The sequence below is a fragment of the Delphinapterus leucas genome, chromosome 12 (assembly GCF_059928025.1).
Source record: "Delphinapterus leucas isolate spDelLeu-1000000601 "Yukka" chromosome 12, BTC_Dleu_Yukka2, whole genome shotgun sequence".
Classification (NCBI taxonomy): domain Eukaryota; kingdom Metazoa; phylum Chordata; class Mammalia; order Artiodactyla; family Monodontidae; genus Delphinapterus; species Delphinapterus leucas.
In genome coordinates this window covers 13,647,289-13,668,984 of record NC_143140.1, presented here as the reverse complement: position 1 = coordinate 13,668,984, position 21,696 = coordinate 13,647,289, and the positions used below count along the sequence as shown (strand labels likewise).

Here is a 21,696-nt window from a genome sequence, read left to right as displayed (position 1 = left end):
AAGTAGTATCTCAGAGCCATTTTAGTTTACATTTATTAAAAGTGAATTTAGATGTCTTTTAATATGTTTAAGAGTGATCTTATTCTTTCTTTTCTATGAACTCTGTTCACATCCTTTCTTTAATCATCACCTTGTCTTTAGATTCAACTTTGTACTTACTGATGGCAAAACAAAGGAGTGGCCTTTAAAGATTAAACAAGCCTTGTTATTTCTGCAGGACACTTGAAAAATACCAGGGTGGTTGCTTTAATATTGAATGGTTAATTCTTAATTCACAAGATCAGTGAGAACTCCCTGGGAATTAAGAATTAACTATATGGTGCATTTTAGTAATTTGTGCACTAATGGGTAAAGTAGTTGCATTGTCTGTTTATTGGTTTTTTTGTGAATGTTAAGTGAGAAAGTGTGTGCTAGCAGTTTCTATATTGAAAAAAAGACTTATCCTTGAAAAATATTAGAATCCTGAGACTTATTTAAATACATTTGAGAACTGTTTCTGTGGAAATTATACTGCAATTCAATGGACGAATCTGTCTATATATAAATACTGTTTAAAACACAACCTTTTAGAAATGGGGTCAAACACTTACCTTACCTAATCACATTTATTTTATAGCCTGAATTAATTAAGGCTGTGTCAGTGTAACTCCAATTCAGTGCAAGCAACATCGAGATTAGTTGTGATGTGTCACATAAACCCCCCAGGATGTTGTTCCCGTGCCACTTTTTAATCTTCTGGGTTAGTAACATGATGTGTCTTCTAAATAACCAGATTTTGATACTATCAAAGCCAGGAACAAACCCCTTAATTTTCAAGCTACCAATCAAACACTAGAAAGTTGGCATGAAGGTTAATTATAATTAATGTTTTCTTAATATTTCAATGAAATGGAGCACACAGAAAGTTATTTTCAAGCTTCTGATAAAGAGTAACTAGTGTATCAAGTGAACAAATCAAGATAATTTGAGAGTCGATGTACTAATATAAAGCTGTAACAAGCAAACAATAGTAAGTAAAAGGACAGGTGAACAGGATAGAAAAAGACTCTCCTGTTTGCACAGAACCAAAAGGCAGATGCGCTAGTGCAGCATTTCAGCATCATTTCAACAAACGCTTTGATGACCTCCACACACTCACAATCATAAATTAGGAAGAGTACCTGCTCTTGCACCAGGAATTCCACTAGCCACTTTAAGTGATTTTATTTAATTCTAACAACCCTAAGAAATATAATTTCGCCCTTTTATAGATGAGAAAAACAAACTTCCTAGAGATAACACTGCAAATAAGTGAGGGACCTGAGCTCTAAACTTAAGTATGTCTGACCCCCAAACCCTATTCTACTTCGAATATATTCTACTTCTACTTCCAAAGAATTATTTGGAGCATACGATTTATTTGAATACACATAATCTTCATCCATGAATTGTGTTTCAGGTCAATGGTATCATATTTAAGACCTGCAACATTTTTGATATATGAAGATATTAAACTTTCCAGAATATATTATACTGGGAAACTGAGAGTGGTTGTGAAACAGGAGGGCACGCTATTAAGAAACAGAATGAAAAGCCAACAGCATAGACTGAGGGGAAGTTAAGAACAGCAAAGCCCCAAAAGGCATCTGAGGATTAGAGCTGGTCAGAAGCTGGAGGAGGCAGCTGTACAGTTAGCAGTGCTATGGTAAATAAATGAGCAATCATCTGCCAGGACTTGCCTAAAAAAAGATGCAATACACCAGGGCTGGTGGTTGGAGAAAACTCTCCATGAAGCTTGTGCATTTCTGCTTGTGTTGTGAGTGAGGTGCTAACTGTTCTATGTTCTGAACTACCTTTTCACACCCTTCAGGTGGTGGCCTAACCAGAAGGCGACGTAGAGAATTCAGATTTCATTCTGGCTCAGCCACCTAGATGCTCTTGTTGGCTCGATGTGGTTCTAGATCAGAAAGATAATGGCCACTGATCACTCAGCACCCTTATGACAGCCCGCCCAGCTAAAGTGACACACACAATGGGTCTCTGTAAGTTTTATTAAAAATGTGCGTGTCCTGCCTGATACCTGGATTAATTCTTCAAGTCAAGGGGAAAGGTCAGCTCAGAAACTTGGGAAAATCATCTGGTCTCCTAAGACAGACTTGGAGGCTACAGGGGATTTGCTTAGCTGGTTGGGTGTGGGATTCTGGGGAACATGGTTGAGATCAGCACTACAGGTTGGCCTCGTCTACTTGCTTGGAGTCCTGTTAATAGTAGCCCTTGTTAAATGCTATCTGAGACAGATTGAAAGTTTGGTCCCAGCCTCTTTTGGTGAGGCAAATCCGAGAGGCTGAATGAGTGGTACACTCAGGAAAATTTGCCAGAAGCTCAGACAGTAGAGCAAGAGGAGTGGCTGTTTCGGGGAGACTATGGGTCTTCCCATGGGTCTTGCATGTTTCTGTGTATCTTGTGAGGGAAGTACTAACTGCCCTTTCATTCTGAACTATCTTTTAAGGATGTTTGTATAGGAAAGCCCTTCCTCTGGGGCACAAAAACAGTTGCACCTTTCAGGATAAATTAGGGTTTCTAGGCTCCACATCCAGTGTTCCTTTACTTCTCAAAAGTTGACTTTAATAATGGATTAGAATATATAAAGCTTCTGTTCATGTCTGCAGTATAGTGAACAGAAGGTAGAATTCTTCAACTAAGGTGATAATTCCAGCTGCCCACAAAAAACATGTTTCTCAAACTGAATTAAAAAAAAATCAGGGACAATAAGTGATATCAGAACCGCCATTCTGAAATTGAAAAATTTCAACATGGGAGGAGAATCCCTGCCCTAAAGTAATTAGCTTCAGCTGGAAAGAGAGACTCTTCATTATGATGTTCAAGTTGATGATTTTGTATTTTCCTATAGATATTTTAACTGTAGGATTTGGTGATATTTTGTTTTCATAATATGTCTGTCAATGAAAAATATTTGTTTCCTCTGCCTATGAAGAGGAAATATTTATTGGGTCCCTACACTGCACCAAGTACTTTTAGTCTCTGGGGCTACAGCTGTATATAAGTTAAACCAGGCTCTGTCCTCATGGAGGTTCTACTAGAGGTAAAAAAGAAAATAGTTCAATTTAGTTTACATTTACTAGTTTTCTCAAGATGAAAGAATTCTACCCATAAAGATGACTATACAAAAGTTCTCTTTGAACATTTCTCAGCAAGTACTTCATAAAGGCCTCATTCCCATTGATGTTCATTCCTATTGATATTTTTGCCACTGAATAGTAATATAATAGTGATAAGAATACCTGCTAAAAGTTAAACAGTACTTACTAAGAGCCAGTCATTATTCAAAAGATTTTACATGTACCATTTAATCTAATCATCACTAAAACACTGTGCAACAAGAAATATTATCTCATTTTTAGAGGATGAAACTAGGGCACAGAAAATTCTAGTAACATGGTGAGGTTCAAAGCCACTGTCTGGATCCAGGGTCTGCATAACTCTTAAGCTATAATGCATGGATTTTTGGTTAGCTAAAACCAATGGAATGGTTAATTGTAATGAATATAATTCAAATACTTTTAGAGAACAATCATTTTAAAATACCACCTTATAGATCAATGTAAGGTTTCTACCAAAATTTTTTAAATGTTTAAACAGAGTAGAATTGAATTAAACTAATTTCTGTGTAGATTTATGACTTAAGTACATGTTTTTCTGCATATAATTTTTCAAAAGTCATCCATTTTATAATTTTCTAATGGCATTTGAGATACATTTTAAGGTATTTTTCTAGGTTGCTGAGCATCTCAACTTGAAATAAAATAGCTCTTTCATAACAGTCCTAAATTGCCAGTGTATAGCACTTTTAGGAAAGAAAGTTTTACTGTTGAGTTTTAAAATGCATAATTTAGAATTTTGGTGAAAACAATTTGAAATGTTTTTTGAAACAGAAGCAAACTATAAACAGAAGGGCAGAAGGAGTTATTCTCAAACCATTCATCTAATGAAAAATACATAAATCATCTCCTTGTCAAATGAGCTGATGGTAGGTTTTTCCAAAACATAAATCTTCTCTGAGGCTAAACAAATCTTCCTAGGGCCTTAACCATCAACTCCCCTACATTTCTGCACAGAGTCAATAAAAATAGATTTATAGTATAGAAACACCCTCTATTTTAATCAACTAATTTATTTATGTAAGCGTTTTGCCCACAAATTTTAAAAAGCATTAATTAAAAAAAAATATTTCAACTGCCTTCTTTCTACTGATCCACTAGTACCCTAACAATCCCAATATTGGCCTGGATCACCAGTTTCAGAAAGTTAACAAGAATTAACTATGAATTATGTAACTTTACTAGATTAATATTATTAATTCAAATTCAGGCAATCCATAGAAAGACCATATAAATAACAGATTTTGAAATGTAAGGAATTCAAAATAATCTTAAATTGAATTGCCTGTCACTTACTATGCTATAGTACATATTTTAATAGGTAAATATAAATATGTATAATTCATAAATGCTATAGAACATGTATTTATTCTGATAAGAACAGAAAGAGAAATTATGTTCTATGGGCATTTAACAAGAATTTTTCTACTTCATTCACCTAAAAAGAAATAGTTATAGTTCCTTAGCAATTTTAATAAGAAAGCATCATTTAGTAGTTGAGGCTGTGATTTAAATGTATTCAAAGTAAATAACTTTAAATTACAGCATGAAAATTCTAGCAAGAAAATGATTTTCTCTGAAATAATGTTTTTGTGTAGGGCCAACAGAACTACTGTTCTGTTGTGTACCAATACTTGTACACTATTTGTATATTAATTGCAAACGATCAGTTCATAAAATGATCAGCTTTAACCATCTGGTTGCTTTTTCTTAAACCAAATAGGTCCCAAGAAGGCAGTGACAATGAGTATTTCTGTGTCCCCAGATATCTAGTGTCTGATATATAATTAGCATTCGAATAAGTAAAAGTAGGTAAAAAGGGAAGGAGAAGCTAGGGAAGGGACCAGGTCATCTACTGAACTGATTTTGTATCTTGTACACACTAATTTAGAAAATAGCCTTATTCCTTAGGTGAATACTATATGATCTCTTGTGCATTAGGGCCATCTGTTAATTTGTGTCATTTGATCTATAAATGACCAGCTGAGATTGTCTGTCAGTTACTTCTGGTATTTAAGGTAGTTTTTATAGGGTGAAGTCTGTGCCCCGCCCCCATGCCTATAACTCACATAAGCTGGATTTATCTGGGCCCCAGGACTGCATTTAAAGTATCATTTAGTGAGCATGCCTAAGACACTTCTGCTGTTGATTGACTTAACCTTTGGCTTCTGTGTAAACATTTGGTGCCATCTGGGTGAGAATTTAATGACTCCCCAAAGGGACATGGCCAGGGCCACACAGGCATTTTCCTGGGAACTAAAATAAGTGGATACATTGAAGTAGCACTGCTGCACCTTCCTTCACCTGTCGCTTCTGACATGAGGTGCAAAGCCCAGAAGAGACAAGAAGGAGGGAGACAGAGGTGTCAGCCTACTGCCTCATTTCAGTAACAGTCGCTGCCTTGTTTCTGGAGCTTCAGCAAAACTTTACTGAAAAAACAGTAGTATATTATCTAGTGGAGGAGAAGTTGGTAATAGTAAGAATATAAAACATACACAACAATTTTTAAAAGTTATATATAAAGAAGTACTACATTTACACAAAATTAAGATTTTAACAACAAATGACGAAGAATAAAGAAAATGTACTTTTTATACCTGCATATTTAAATGTAAGGGTTTATATCTAATATTTAAATGTAAAGAAAAAGCTAAGGTAAAATGTCATAATTCAAATAACGTGAATAAACCCTAAAATACCTACCTTTATTAGAGGATTATTAGGTCAAAATCTTGGTGATTTCAGAATAATTTATCAGAATCTATTTTTAACATAAATTTGCATTATACTCTTAAACTGTATTTTGATCAAACAAGTTTGGATGTTATTATAATAAGTTTTCCTTATTCAGTGTTGGTTTTAACTCACATAAATACATATCTTCTTTGTAAGTTATAAATACCAACAGAAGAGACATTTCAAATTCATCAGTAACTCACTTTTCCCCCCGGATTTACTGGGAAACAATTGACATATCACACTGTGTAAGTTTAAGGTGCACAACGTGATGATTTGAGATGCGTATCTATAGTGAAATGATTAGCACAATAAGGTTAGTTAATAGCTCCATCATCTCACATAGACACCCTTCTTTTGCACGTCTGGTGATAACATTTAAGATCTAGTCTTTTACCCACTTTCAGGTATATAATACAGCATTGTTAACTAGAGTCACCATGCTGTATATTAGATCTCCAGAACTTATTCATCATAAAACTAGAAGTTTGTACATTTTGACCAACATTTCCCTATTTTCCCCACCCTCCACCCCTCCCAACCACTATTCTACTATCTGTTTCTATGAATTCAGCTTTTTTATCTTCTGCATACAAGTGGGAACATATAGTATTTGTCCTTCTGACTTATTTCATTTAGCATAATGACCTGAAGGACCATCCATACTGTCACAAGTGACAGGATTTCTTTCTTTTTATGGCTGAATAATTTTGTAAGTGTGTGTGTGTGTGTGTGTGTGTGTGTGTATCTCCATGTTCTTTATCCATTCATCCCTTGATGGACACTTGTTAGGTTGTTTCCATGTCCTGGCTATTTGTGAATAGTGCTGCAATGAGCATGGAAATGCAGATATTCCTTTGAAATACAGTTGACCCTTTAACAACACAGGGGTTAGGAGTGCAGTCAAATATCAGTGTATAACTTTACAGCCGACCCTCAGTATCCATGGTTCCATATCCTTGGATTCTACCAACCATGGCTCATATAGTAAATTCACATATAAATGGGAATTCATGCAATTCAAACCTGGGTTGTTCAAGGGTCAACTGTACTGACTGCATTTCTTTGGGATATATACTCAGAATTCGGATTGCTAAATCATATGGTAGTCTTATTTGTAATTTTTTTAAGGATCCACCATACTGTTTTCCATACAGGCTGCACCAGTTTACATTCCCACCAACAGGGCACAGGGCTCCCTTTTCTCCACATCCTCGCCAACACTTGTTATCTCTTGTCTTTTTTATAACAGTCCTACTGACAGGGGTGAGGTGATACCTCATTGTGGTTTTGATTTGCATTTCCCTGATGACTGGCAATGTTGAACATCTTTTCATGTACCTGTTGGCCAAATGAATGTCTTCTTTGGGAAAATATCTATTCAGTCCTTTGCTCATTTTAAAATGTGATTAATTTGGGCTTTTTGCTGTTGAGTTAAATGAGTTCCTAATATATTTTGTATATTAACCCTTTGTCAGATATACGGTTGTATATATTTCTCCCATTCCATAGTTGCCTTTTCATTTTGTTGACTGTTTCTTTTGCTGTACAGAAACTTCTGAGTTTGATGTAGTCCCACATTTTAATTTTTGCTTTTGTTGCTGTACTTATGGAGTCATAGCCAAAAATTCATTGCCAAGACCAATGTCAAGTAGATTTTCCTTATGTTTTCTTCTAGGAGTTTTATAGTTTCAGCTCTTACATTTAAGTCTTTAAATCATTTCAAGTTAATTTTTGAGAGTGGTGTAAGATAGGGGTCCAATTCAGTCTTTGGTATGTGATTATCCAGTTTTCCCCCAAATCATTTATTGAAGAGACTGTATTTTCTCCAATGAGTGTTGTTGGCTCCCTCGTCAAATATTAGTTGACTGTATATGCATGGATTTATTTCTGGGCTCCCAGTTATGTTCCAGTGGTGTATGTGTCTATTTTTGTGACAGTACCATACTGTTTTGATTAATACAGCTTTGTAATATAGTTAGAGGTCAAGAAGTGTGATGCCTCCAGCTTTGTTCTTCCTTATCAGGATTGCTTTGGCTCTTTACGGTCTTTTATGATTTCATAAGAATGTTAGGATTTTTTTTCTATTTCTATAAAATATACCATTAAAATTTTGATAGAGATTGCAACGAATCTATAGATGGCTTTGGGTAGTATGAACATTTTAACAATATTATTTCTTCCAATCCATGAACACAGCATATATTTCTATTTGTTTGTGTTTTCTTCCATGTCTTTCACCAAAGTCTTGTAGTTTTCACTGCACATATCTTCTTCCTTCCTTGGTTAAATTTATTCCTAAAATGTTATTGTTGTTGATGCTATTGTGAACAGGATTGATTTCTTTATTTCTTTTTCAGATATTTTGTTAGTGTATAGAAATGAAACTGATTTCTGTGTGTTGATTTTGTATCCTGCAGCTTTATTGAATTTGTTGATTATTCCTAACAGTTTTTTGATGGAGTCTTTAAAATTTTCTATATGTAAGATCTTGACATCTGCAAATAAAGACAATTTTACTTTTTCCTTTCTGATTTGAATGCATTTTATTTCTTTTTTCTTCCCTAATTTCTCTGGCTAAGACTTCCAGTACTATGTTGAATAAGAGTTGGAAGAGTGGGCACACTTGTCTTGTTCCTGATCTTAGAGGAAAAGCTTTCAACCTTCCACTGTTGAGTATGATGTTTGCTCTGGGCTTGTCATACATGCCTTTTATTATGTTGAGGTATGTTCCTTCTATAGCCAATTTGTTGAGAGTTTTTATCATGAAACGTTGTTGAATTGTATCAAATGCTTTTCCTGTATCTATTGAGATGATCATATGATTTTCATCTTTCATTTTATTAATGTGGTATATCATACTATTTGATTTTTGTATGTTGAAACATCCTTGCATTTCAGGGAATCACAGTGTATAATCCTTTTAATATGATGTTGAATTCGATTTGCTAGTATGTTTTTGAAAATATTTGCATTTATAATCATCTGGGATATTGGTCTGGAGTTTTCTTATAGTGTCCCTATCTGGCTTTGGTATCAGGGTAATGCTTGCTTCATATTATGAGTTTGGAAGTGTTTCCTCTTAAATTTTTTGGAACAGTTTGAGAAGGAGTAGCATTAATTCTTTAAATGTCTGGTATAATTCACCAGTGAAATATCTGGTCCTGGACTTTTCTTTATTGAGAGTTTTTTAATTACAGATACAATTTTTTCACTCATTATTAGTCTATTCAAATTTTCTATTTCTTCATGATTCAGTCTTGGTAGGAATTTATCCATTTCTTCTAGGCTGTCTGATTTGTTGGTGTATAATTATTCATAGTACTCTCTTATGATCCTTTGTATATCTATTGTATTATTTGTAATGTCTCCTCTTTTATTTAGTCTTTTATCTTAGTTAGTCTAGCTAAAAGTTTGTCAAAAACCAGCTCTTAGTTTAATTGATCTTTTCTATTGTTTTTCTGGTCTCCATTTCATTTATCCCTGCTCTGATCATTGTTATTTTTTTGATTCTGCTAACTTTGGACTTTGTTTGTTCTTCCTTTCCTAGTACATTTAGGTGTAAAGTTAGGTTGTTTACCTGAGATCTTTCTTTTTTCTTAATGTAGGCATTTATAGCTATAACCATCTCTCTTAGAATTGCCTTTGCTGCATCCCATAAGTTTTGGTATGTTTTTTTTCCATTTTCATTTGTTTTAAGGTATTTTTATATTTCCCTTTTAATTTTTGACCCATTGGCTGTTCAGGAGTGTGTTGCTTAATTTCCACATATTTTTTTAATTTTCCAGCTTTTCTATTTTTATTGATTTTAGTTTCAGACTGTCTTTTCTCCATTGCATATTCTTTCCTCCTTTGTTGTAGATTGACTGTAGGTGTGTGGTTTTATTTCTGGGTTCTTTATTCTGTTCCATTTGCCTATATGTCTGCTTTTGTGCCAATACCACGATGTTTTGATTACTGAAGTTTTGTAGTATTATCTGAAGTCTGGGAGGCTTATGCCTCCAGTTTTATTATTTTTCCTCAGGATTGCTTTGGCAATTCTGGGTCTTTTGTGGCTCCATATAAATTTTAGGATTATTTGTTTTAGTTCTGTGAAAAATGTCATGGGTAATTTGATAGAGATTGCATTAAATTCGTATATTTCTTTGGGTAGTATGGCCATCTTAACAATACTAATTCTTTCAATCCAAGAGAAATTGATATCTTTCCATTTCTTTGAATCATCTTCAATTTCCTTTATCAATGTCTTATAGCTTTCACTGTATAGGTCTTTCACCTCCTTAGTTAGGTTTATATCTAAATATTTTATTATTTTTTTGATGTGATTTTAAATGGGATTTTTGGGGTTTTTTTACTTTCTCTTTCTGGTATTTCATTGTTAGCATAAAGAAATGCAATATATTTCTGTATATTAATCTTGTATCCTGCAACCTTGCTGAATTCTTTTATTAATTCTAATAGTTTTTGTGTGAAGTCTTTAGGGTTTTCTACATAGAGTATCATGTCATCTGCATATAGTGACAATTTAATCTCTTCCCTTCCAACTTGGATACCTTTATTTCTTTTTCTTGTCTGACTGCTGTGGCTAAGTCTTCTAATTCTATGTTGAATAGAAGTAGTAAGAGTGGGCATCCTTGCTTGTTCCAGAAATTAACAGTAAGGGTTTCAGCTTTTCACCAATAAGTTATAAGTTGGCTATGGGTTTGTCATAAATGGCTCTTATTATGTTGAGATATGTTCCCTCTATACCCACTTTGGTGAGAGTTTTTATCATGAATGAACGTTGAATTTTATCAAATGCTTTTTCTGTGTCTATTGAGATGATCATGTGGTTTTTGTCTTCTCTTTTGTTGATGTGCTGTAATGCACTGGTTGATTTGAATATATTGAACCATCCTTGTGACCCTGGAATGAATCCAACTTGATCATGGTGTATGATCCTTTTCATGTACTGTTAGATTCAGTTTGCTAATATTCTGTTGAGGATTTTTGCATCTATATTCATCAAGGATATTCCTCTATAATTTTCTTTTTTTGCAGTGTCTTTCTCTAATTTTGGTTTCAGGGTGATAATGGCTTTATATAATGAGTGTGGGAGTGGTCCCTCATTTCATTCTTTTGGAATAGTTTATGAAGGATAGATATAAATTCTTATTTGTATATTTGGGAGAATTCTCCAGTGAGCCATCTGGTCCTGGGCTTTTGTTTACAGGGAGTTTTTTTTTTTTTTAATTACAGATTCTATTTCACTTCTAGTAATCAGTCTGTTCAAATGATCTGTTTCTTCTTGACTCAGTTTTGGCAGACTATATGTTTCTAGAAACTTGTTCATTTCTTCCAGGTTGTCCAATCTGTTGGCATATAACTGTTCATAGTATTTTCTTATGATGTTTTGTATTTCTGTGGTATTGGTAGTTATCTCTCCTCTTTCATTTCTCATTTTGTGTACTTGAGTCCTCTCTCTTTCCTTCTTGGTGAACCTGGCTAAAGGTTTGTCAATTTTATTTATCCTTTCAAAAAACCAGCTCTTAGTTTTATTGATTTTTTATTGTTTTTTTATCTCAATTTTATTTATTTCCCCTCTGATCTTTATTATTTCCTTCCTTCTGCTGATTTTGGGTTTTGTTTGTTCTTCTTTTTCTTATTCTTTTAGGTGATAGGTTAGGTTGTTTACTTGATATTTTTCTTGTTTCTTGAAGAGGGCCTGTATCACTATGAACTTCCTTATTAGAACTGCCTTTGCTGCATCCCATAGATTTTTTTTTAACATCTTTATTGTAGTATAATTGCTTTACAATGGTGTTAGTTTCTGCTTTATAACAAAGTGAATCAGTTATATATATACATTTGTCCCCATCCCATAGATTTTTGTAAGGCTATGTTTTCATTGTTGTTTGTCTCAAAGTATTTTCTGATTTTGTCATTGACCCACTGGTTTTTTAATAGCATGATTGATTAGTCGCCATGTAATGGTTTTTTTTCCTGTTTTTCTTTCTGTGGTTGATTTCTAGTTTCTTACCATTGTGGTGAGAAAAGACGCTTGAAATAACTCCTATCCTCTTAAATGTCTTGATGCTTGTTTTGTGTCTTAGTATGTGGTCTGTCCTAGAGAATGTTCCATGCACATTTGAAAAGAAGTGTATTCTGGGGTTTTTGGATGTAGTTTCCTGTAGATCTCAATTAAGTCCAACTGTTCTATTGTGTCATTTAGGATCTCTGTTGCCTTACTGATTTCCTGTATGGAAGATTGGTCCATTGATGTCAGTGTGGTGTTAAAGTATGCCACTATTATTGTATTCCTGTCAATTTCTCCTTTTATGTCTGTTAGTATTTGTTTTATACATTTAGATGTTCCTATATTGGGTGCATATATGTTAATGAGTATAATATCTTCTTCTTGTATTGACCCCCTTATCAATATCTAAAGCCATTCTTTGTCCTTTGTTATAGACTTTGTTTTAAAGTCTATTTTGTCTGATATGAGTATTGCTACCCCTGCTTTTTTGTTGTTTTCATTTGCATGAAATATCTTTTTCCACCCCCTTGCTTTCAATCTATGTGTGTATTTCACCCTAAAGTGAGTCTTTTGTAGCAGCATATTATAGATTCTTGTGTTTTTTATCCAATCTGCCACTCAATGTCTTTTAATTGGAGCATTTAGTCCATTGACATTTAAAGTAATTATTGATAAGATGTATTTATTACCGTTTTAAACCTTATTTTCCAGCTGATTTTGTAGTTCTTCTTTGTTCCTTTCTTTTTGGTTTTCCTTTTGTGGTTTGATGGTTTTCTTTTGTATTATGCTTGAGTTCCTTTCTTTTTGGTTTTTGTGAATCTGTTGTATGTTTTTGATTTGTGGTTACTCTGATTTTCAAGTATGTTAACCCAGGGCTATATCTACTTGCTTTAGACTGATAGTCATGTAAGTTCAGACACATTCTAAAAAATATATGTATATTTTTTACTCCCCTCTTCTGCATTTTGTGATTTTGATGTCCTATTTTATGTCTTCATATTTATCTTTTTGCTGTTAATTGTAGTTATAATTGCTTTAACAACATTTTTAATTGTTTTTTAATCTTTGCACTGGCTTATTTAAGTGATGTTTAATCATTTTATATATTGGCCTTTTCTATTGTGTTTTTCCCTTTCCTATAGATTCTTGCTTCTTTTCTATTTACAGAAGATCTTTAAACATTTCTTTTAGGTTAGCTTTAGTATTGCCGTATTCTTTCAGTTTCTGTCAGAGAAATTATTTGTTTCTCCTTCTTTTTTAAATGATAATATTGCTGAGTAGAGTATCCTAGGTTGCAGGTTTTCCCCTTTCAGGACTTTGAATATATATTGACACTCCCTTCTGGCCTGCAAAGTTTCTGTAGAGAAATCAGCCTATGAGGGTTCCCTTGTAACTGACTCTTTGTTTTTCTCTTGCTGACTTTAGAATCCTCTCTTTAACTTTTGCCATTTTAATTATGATATGTCTTGATGTGGGTCTGTTTGGGTTCATCTTGTTCAGAACCCTCTGTGCTCCTTGTACCTGAATATCTCTTTCTTTATTTAGGTTTGGGAAGTGTTCAGCCATAATTTCTTCAAATACATTTTTGATCCCTTTCTCTTTTTTTTTTTTCCCCTTCTGGAACTCTTATTATGTGTAGGTTAGCACACTTTATATAATACCATAGATCTCATATGTTTCTTTCATTTTTAAAAAATTTATTTATTTTATTTATTTATTTTTGGCTGCGTTGGGTATTCATTGCTGTGCATGGGCTTCCTCTAGTTGTGGCAAGTGGGGGCTACTCTTCATTGTGGTGTGCAGGCTTCTCATTGCAGTGGCTTCTTTTGTTGCAGAGCACGGGCTCTAGGAGTGCGGACTTCAGTAGTTGTGGCACATGGGCTCAGTAGTTGTGCCTTGTGGGCTCTAGAGCACAGGCTCAGTAGTTGTGGCACAGGGGCTTAGTTGCTCTGTGGCATGTGGGATTTTCCCGGACCAGGGCTTGAGCCCACGTCCCCTGCATTGGCAGGTGGATTCTTAACCACTGCGCCACCAGGGAAGCCCTCATTTGTTTTTTCATTTGTCTTTCTGTCTGCTGTTCTGATTGGGTGATTTCCATTATTCTATCTTCCAAATCACTAATTTGTTCTTCTGCATTATTCAGTCTGCTTTTAGCTCATTTTTTGTCTCAGCAATTGAGTTGTCTAATTTTGATTGTTTCTTCTTTATAGTTTTTAATTCCTTGTTACAGTGATCTGCATTTCTATTGAAAATCTTTCTTAATTCCTTTAGCATTTTAATTACCTCCTTTTTGAACTCAGAGGTCTAGTAGACTGAAGAGGTATGCTTCATTAATTGTTTTTTAGGGGATTTCACTTGTTCTTTTTATTGAGAGTAGTTCCTCTGTTTCTTCATTTTACTTATACTTCTCTGACTCTATGAAGTTAGGAGAAACAGTTATCTACTGTGGTCTTGGAGGGCTGTTTTTATGTCAGAGCATCCCTTTGTAGACTATGTAAGTCTAGTATTTTTGCTGTGAGAGCTGTTTTCATAACGGATGCCTGCCACATCTCTCCTCAGAGTGTGTTGGCTGTTATCCCCTTGATAGAGGGTACGACTGGTGTCGTGGTATCCAATTCCTGCCCTGCACATTGGGTGGGGCCTCCTCTTTGCTCCGTGGCTGTCACAACCCTGTTGGAGGTGGGGTCTGCTCCCCAGTTGTTTCAGTAGAAGCCATGAAGGTTGGGTTTGATAAGGCTCTGTTGACCTTAAGTGTGTGCTCTGTCCCAAGGAGGTGAGTGCTGAAGCAAGAGAAGCCCATGTGGTCACAGTGAACCTATGCACCACCTATTCAGGCGTCCACAGTTCTGCTCAGAAGCAGCCCAAGGTCACATCCCTTTCTCTGTTGTGTTTGTCCCAGACCTAGTGTAAGCCTGGCCCTGGGGATCAGGGCATTGTAGCTGCAGGAATTGAAGCGGTGTGCTGCCACCTGAGACCTAGGCCTCCTCTGTGGTAGGGCTCTCCCAGAGCCTCTCCCCCAAGATTCCAGCTCCAAGTTTTGTGTGAGGTGGGTGGAACTGAAGCACTCCTGCTGGGAAAGGAACCTCTGCATACTTCTCGCCAGGGCCTGTCTGCTGGAGATGTGCCATTCTGTGGACAGTGCCCCCCACTGGTGTGCACACCAATGAAGTCTGCTGCTGCAGGGCCCACCTCCCCCCTGCCCCCACTGTGGGAGTGCTGATTATGGGCTCAGGTGTCAGCCCCTGCCCCACAGTGCGTGCACGCACAAAGCCTGCCAATGGAGCAGTGCCCCACGTGGACAGGCTAATTGTGGGGGGGTCCCTATGGTGGGCCCACACTCTGCCATATGTGCACTAACAACAGGCTCTGGGGTTAGGCCTGGACTACACTCTAGGCCCTGGGAGCTGTCTACACACAGCTAGACCGAGTCCTCTCCCAGGGTTCGTCCACAGAAGCCCAAGTTTCAGCTCCTACCTCCTCTGTGTACTAGCAGCTCCACCCAAAGTGCGTTTCAGGCTGGGAGGTGGGTAAGGTGGCAGCCATCACTACCAGTCTCTCTGTGCCCTGACTGCTAACAAGCCAGCACACACAGACTCCTTGTGGGCAGAGTCCAGGCCCGCTCCGGCTCCTCTATCTGTCCCGATGGACCTCCCAGCTAGTGAAGGGTTTCCAAGGGCGAGGGGCTGCCCATGCAGGCCTTTCCTCTTTCACAGCTCCCTCCCAGGGGCACCGGTCCTGTCCCAATGCCTTTTTTATTTTGTCCTACCCAGTTATGCGGGAATCTTTCTTCCAGCTTTGGCTGTGTAAGAGATCTTCTGCTAGCTTTCAGTTGGTTTTCTGTGAGAACTGTTCCACCTGCAGAGGTATTTTTGATGTGTGTGTGGGGGGAGGTGAGCTCCACGTCCTCCTAATCTGCCATCTTGACCTCCTACTTTAGCGTCTCTCTCATATCTTTAGATAAGTCTAAAGATCAGCTTGTACTCCTTTGGTGTCTGCCAGCTGAATAGGGCAAAGAGTCATCTACAAGGTGCTACCTGGCAGAAAGATGTCAGCTGTCACTAAAAATCCACAAGATAGATAGAGTCCAATATAATATTCTGGCTGAGGGGGTCAAATTTGCTTATCAGGTGAAATGATACAGATAGAGATTGCATTTTGGTCTTCAAACACAAGTTGAAAACAACTAGGTAATCAGATAACTACGTGGAATGATTGAGCACATAACTCAGTTGAAGAAAAGCAAGCATGTGATTTAAATAAAATGAGCAGGCTTAACTCGAAATCACTGTCAAATAATGTAAGAAATAAACTCCACAAATTATAAAAAATTGAATAATATGCATTTAAAGTCTCCTCTCAAATAGTTTTTATTTCTGTCTTGAAAATCAAAGCTTCAAGCAGAGAATTCCAGTGTGAATTGAACTTGGATAGTCCTAAGAAAGTCATTTGTTTGGTTCCTTAGATTTTCCACTTATGAAGAGATATTTGCCCTTCAAGTGAGCATTGCAAAGATTATCTGTGTAAGACATTATTAACATAGTGTTCATAATGACATTTTCAAGTACAAAGATAAATAGGAATATTATCAAAGTCACACAGCCTTTGCAAGTCCTATGCTGCTCTGCTGGAAGACCCCCATCCAGATGCTAGACTTCTTTATACCTAACCTTCTATGATCATGACAGGTCTCGGAAAACTGATGATTTAAATTCTTAATTTATGTCATTAGATGATAGCAACATAAAATTCAAGAGACCTCAGGCTACACATGATTTTATTTAAAAGCTTTTCTTCTTTTCCATTAGGCTTAGTGTCACTCTCAGACCAAATCTTTAAGTTAAATGAGAAACCCTAATGGACGACGAAGAAAATCAGTAAGAGCAAATTGTATCCAAATATAAAATCATTACATACTTATGATTAAATGTTTAATAAATGATGAACCATTTAATTGAGAACAATCCCATTATGCGCACATTATAAACTTTTCTCATAAATCTGTTTCTGAAATACTGACATTTTATCATGTGCAAATCTTAGAAGCAACTCACATAGGAAAAAACAACAGTCTTGAACAGATTTTGGAGAATGTAACAGTTTAAATAGGTAGCTATATTTATACATTGGGTGATTATAGTTTATTTTGTTCTTTTACAGTTTTTAGAGTAAATAGAACTGTCTCTGCTTCCATTAACTTTAAATGTCATGTTAAGGATGTATAATCAAACTTTTAAGGGGCAAAATTATGAACCACATGGAGGGTGGAGGAAATTGCTTAGGTTAGGTACTGCTTCCAGGCTTTTCTAGAACTACCTGCATGACCTCGGGTTAAGCCCTTCAGTGTTGTGGGCAGATGCCCCATCTTTAAAATCTGGAGGTCTGCCTAGATCTATTCAAGTCACTTTCAGTTCTCAAAATATCCAGTGGCTTAAATTCTGGTTTAATCATGATGTAATGTGAATAATAAACAGGTTTAACGTATTTGTTTTGAATTTTGACTTCAAGAATACTTACAGTTAAGGCTGGCGGTCCTGGAGGTCCCAGATCTCCCTAAAATAGATGAAAGAAAAGCTGCAATTACCAATAGTCCCTTTTTGCTCATGTTATTTATAAATTTTCTGAATGGATCAAAGCAATATCTAGATAAATCTGGAAGAAAAGAAAAGTAGAATTTTACCTTGATAAAGGTCTCTGCACAATGAAAAACTGATCATGTGCTTTTAGCTCTCATGATATAAATATCGCCTTGTGCATCCCCATGCTTTCTGCAGCGGCAGAACTTGTTTTGAAAAGCTAAAATAATCTAGTTTCCATTCTTTTGTCTACTAATCCAAAATTAGAAAGAATATCTCTTCAAATATGGTTACTTGCCAATGGAGCAGCTGGGAATTGTCACGACGACAGATTATATTTCTGACAAAGTTAGCATGGGGATCAGAAGAAATAATAAGTGGGTCTCCCCACTTCATGCCTTCCAGCTGCAAGAAGCAGTCCCACTGCCTCTTTTAAAGCTTTGCTGAACTGGCCTTGCACTTGCCAACAACTGTATGAGGCTTTGCCTATATTCATGTATTTTTAAATACTAATGTTGCTTTGCTGACCTATGTGAATACAAATTACCAGGTGGATATACTGACAAACTATTTAAAATCTAAAAAAATATAGTTAATCTAAAAGTTTATCATTTTCCAATTTATAAATATGTCACCTATATGCTTTATTGTATCAGCATCCTTATTTATTTCATGAGAACTCTTAGTCATTAAGATCAAGCATCACTGGGAAAGGCAAGATAGGGGTAAATGATTAAGAAGTACAAACTACTAAGCATGAAATAAATAAGCTACGAGGGTATACTGTTCAGCACAGGGAATATAGCCAATATTTTACAATAACTTTAAATGGAGTATAATCTATAAAAATTTTGAATCACTATGCTGTACAACTGAAACTAATATAATATTGTAAATTAACTACACCTCAATAAAAGAAATTAAGTTTTTTTAAAAGGCAAGTCTTAGAATGTTAAATTTGACAGACTCTTAGAGACCCTCCATCTCATAGAATGTTAAATTTGACAGACTCTTAGGGACCCTCCATCTCATCATAACCCCTCATTTTGCAGACAAATAAATTGAATCCCAGAGTGCCACTGGTGAATTGAATAAAGTCATTGCTTAAAAAAAAGACAAGCATCACTGCCATAATCCCCCTTCAAATGGACATTGTGGAACGAACACCATGTGGCATGGGGCACTGGCACACTGTATTCTCGTGTTGGGAGCATCTCTATGACGTTCTCTTTTTTCATCTAACATAATCACCTCAAAAGTGAGGACTTAGCCTTGTGTAATCATTATTCTGGGAACAACTGAATAAAAATAACCGATAGCTGTTAAAGAACATTGATGTAGCTTAAATCAGTCATTGGGGACCAATTTGCAAAGTCAATTTTAATGTAGAGGTAAATATTGAAGATAGACAAAGATTTCTAAATGTGCTGAGAATGGAGAACAAAATACAGTGCAAAACGTCTACACGTACAATTGTCATCAAACTAGTATCATCCAAGTACCTTACTCAAAACAACTTTTGCTTTTTATTATCTCATAATTCTCTTTTCAAGGTCCCTGCCAATAGGCCACTATAAAATGACATATGAGAAAAGATGTTAGGAAATGGGGCATTTAGATTAAGACTGAGATGCACAGTTAGCCTCCTTCGCCCCAAAGGTTGCCTGCTTCACCATTGTGGTAGCAGCTCAGTGCTATTGGCAAAGGTCCCCAGTACAGGACATGGTTGCTAATTTGGTGATGCAATACTTAATACTGTTAAGCAAGGGAGAGAAAAGGGAAATCTTATAAACACAAATTAATGTCGACTAGCAATTGTGCATTTAATCTCCTCAAACTAATTAAATGAACCAAAAGGCTTTTCTTCTTGTTCAGATGCTTTTAACATAACAGCCTTTGGTTAATTTTAACAAAATTAACATTTGGCAGTTAAACAGTATCAATGAAAAGTCACTTCATAGGTTCTCGGGGTTTTCTTAAGAAAAGATTGGCACTTTCCTGGGTCAGTACGGTACCTTTTCTCCTTTTGGGCCAGGTGGACCATGCGGACCCACGTCACCTTTCAAACCCTGTGCAAAGAACACAGCCAATGTGATTTCTATACACAGTTCACAGAAAGCTGCAATTTCGAACAAGTCATTAGTTGCAAAATAAATCATAATTTACTGAACTCCCAAATCTCATCTTCAGTGTGTAGTATAGAAAAACTGGCTCTAAAATGATATACCACATCTGCGCTGTGGTGGGTACAGATACATTAAATCAGTGTGAGGCCGCAATACTGCATATTTGTGCAACTTTGCTTCCTGCTAAAATTACATTAATTCACCATCTGGGAGAACATCATTTAGGTCTATGTGAGCTTCTAAGTATCCACTTGGGCCTAAATTTGTGGATGTTGTAAATACCTCTGATTTAGCATTGATTTGGCCTTTATAAAGCTTGCCCCCAAAATTCAAGATTTAAATCAAAAACATTTTTTGTCTCTATCGAGAAATCTAATTGTGGAGAGGGGAAGGGATGAAGGATGTATTCTTTTCCCATCCCTCACAAAGCTGGAGCTAAAATGCAATCTCTCTCCTGTTTTATGGTTTAGTTTTCTAACTCCTATTTCTTTTTTTTAACCTGGATTTATAAAGCTATCAAATAAAACTATATAAGACATAGACAGCATATCAGGTAAATATATTCATGAGTCTTCTGAACTCTTGGGTGTTTTAGTAGGTATTTGGTTGATCTGATTCAGAAATGACAGCTGTCAGGAACACCACAATAGATTTCACTGGAGGAGATCAGTGCTACAGTTGAATGTATTCACAGTGTAAACAGAAAGAAAATTAGATAGACACGTCCCAACTGTATGGTAAATAGGAATAAATATCTTTGCTCAGCCTTAATTTAACACATTGGGTGAGGGAAGAACAATAATGGAAAAAAGAAATATTCTGAAGCCACAGAATGCACAGTAAATCCAAGCATCTTACTGTTCCTAGCTGAGGCATCCAGCTCTTACTGTTCTGACATTTTGTGGTGAATAAACAATGCCAAATGCCATCACTTGTAGCTACTCGATGTAGAAGCTGAGGATGAATTTAAAGCAACAAAAGTAAACGAGATATTTAAAATAATCTTGTTACAAAGAATATGTGAAAACTGTAGCCTTATACTTTAAGAAAAAAAATTTAATGGGTGAAAACATCTATTCAATCATTGGTTAAAACAAACACCTTTGTGGTGCATAAACAACTTTGTAGATAAAATTCATAGCTATGTTCCTTCCATCATTACCTCCAGATGTTTATAGAACAAGGATGAGTGAAAAATTAAATCATATTTGACATGTGATATTCTCTTTATTATTTAAAATACCCATTCTTTCCCAAATCAAGCAACACATACTCTATTTATACACGCCGCTGGAGTAAAACTTGGCATCAACATATTCTGAACACTTGTGGAAAGAAAACAGCTATTTTTGTGATTATGGTTTATTCTTAGTTCGCTCATGCATTTATTCAGTAGACATTTACTGGATACCCTCTGTGCAGTCACCCCTACAGTTGTCAGATCTGTACTGCCCAATAGGTGGCCCTGGGCCTCATGTAGCTTTTCACCCTTGGAACGTGGCTAGTCTGAATGGAAATGTGCCGTGAGTGTGCAATACCATCGGGTTTTCGATATTTGGTACAAAAAAGAATGTACAGTAGCTCATTAATAATTTTTCTGTTGATTACGTATTGAAAAGATAACATTGTGGATATGGGATTAAATAAGATATATTATTAAAATTAGTTTCACCTGTTTCTTTTTACTTTTTACAATGTGGCTATAAGAAAGTATAGTATATTTACCTTTGTCTTGAAATAATAATATTAGATTTTAAAATATAATATATTATACTTTATTTGTATTAGAGAGTGTTATTGAGAGACACAAAAAAGAACAGGAAGTTGACAAAGAATCCCTCCTTAACGAAACTTGAGCCAGGACTCAACTTCGGCCCCATCCTGTCTGTCCTTGGCTTGCTTGGCCCAGTTTCAGCAAGAATCTTGTTAAGTTTAGAAAGAATTCCCCAGCCTTGATACCTGATCAAGTCCCTCATCCCCCTCTTTGATGCATAAGTCTTTGGTGTGCCTTTAGCAAGAATCCTCTTAAGGCAGTTTAGAGAAAATCCCCCAGCCTTGATGTCTGCTCTTAGTAATATTCCATTCGC

At 35.9% G+C, this 21,696-nt stretch overlaps 1 protein-coding gene across 1 annotated transcript in view; it reads right to left on the bottom strand.

Annotated features, from left to right (window-relative positions):
- COL19A1 (collagen type XIX alpha 1 chain) overlaps positions 1-21,696 on the bottom strand; it is a 356,054-nt gene that overhangs the window by 174,390 nt on the left and 159,968 nt on the right. Inside the window, exons 11-12 of the mRNA XM_089921716.1 lie at positions 19,499-19,552; positions 17,425-17,460 (exon numbers count right to left, since the gene is read on the bottom strand). Of these exons, the coding sequence (XP_089777842.1) occupies positions 17,425-17,460; positions 19,499-19,552 (90 nt within the window). The remainder of the gene's footprint in view (positions 1-17,424; positions 17,461-19,498; positions 19,553-21,696) is intronic.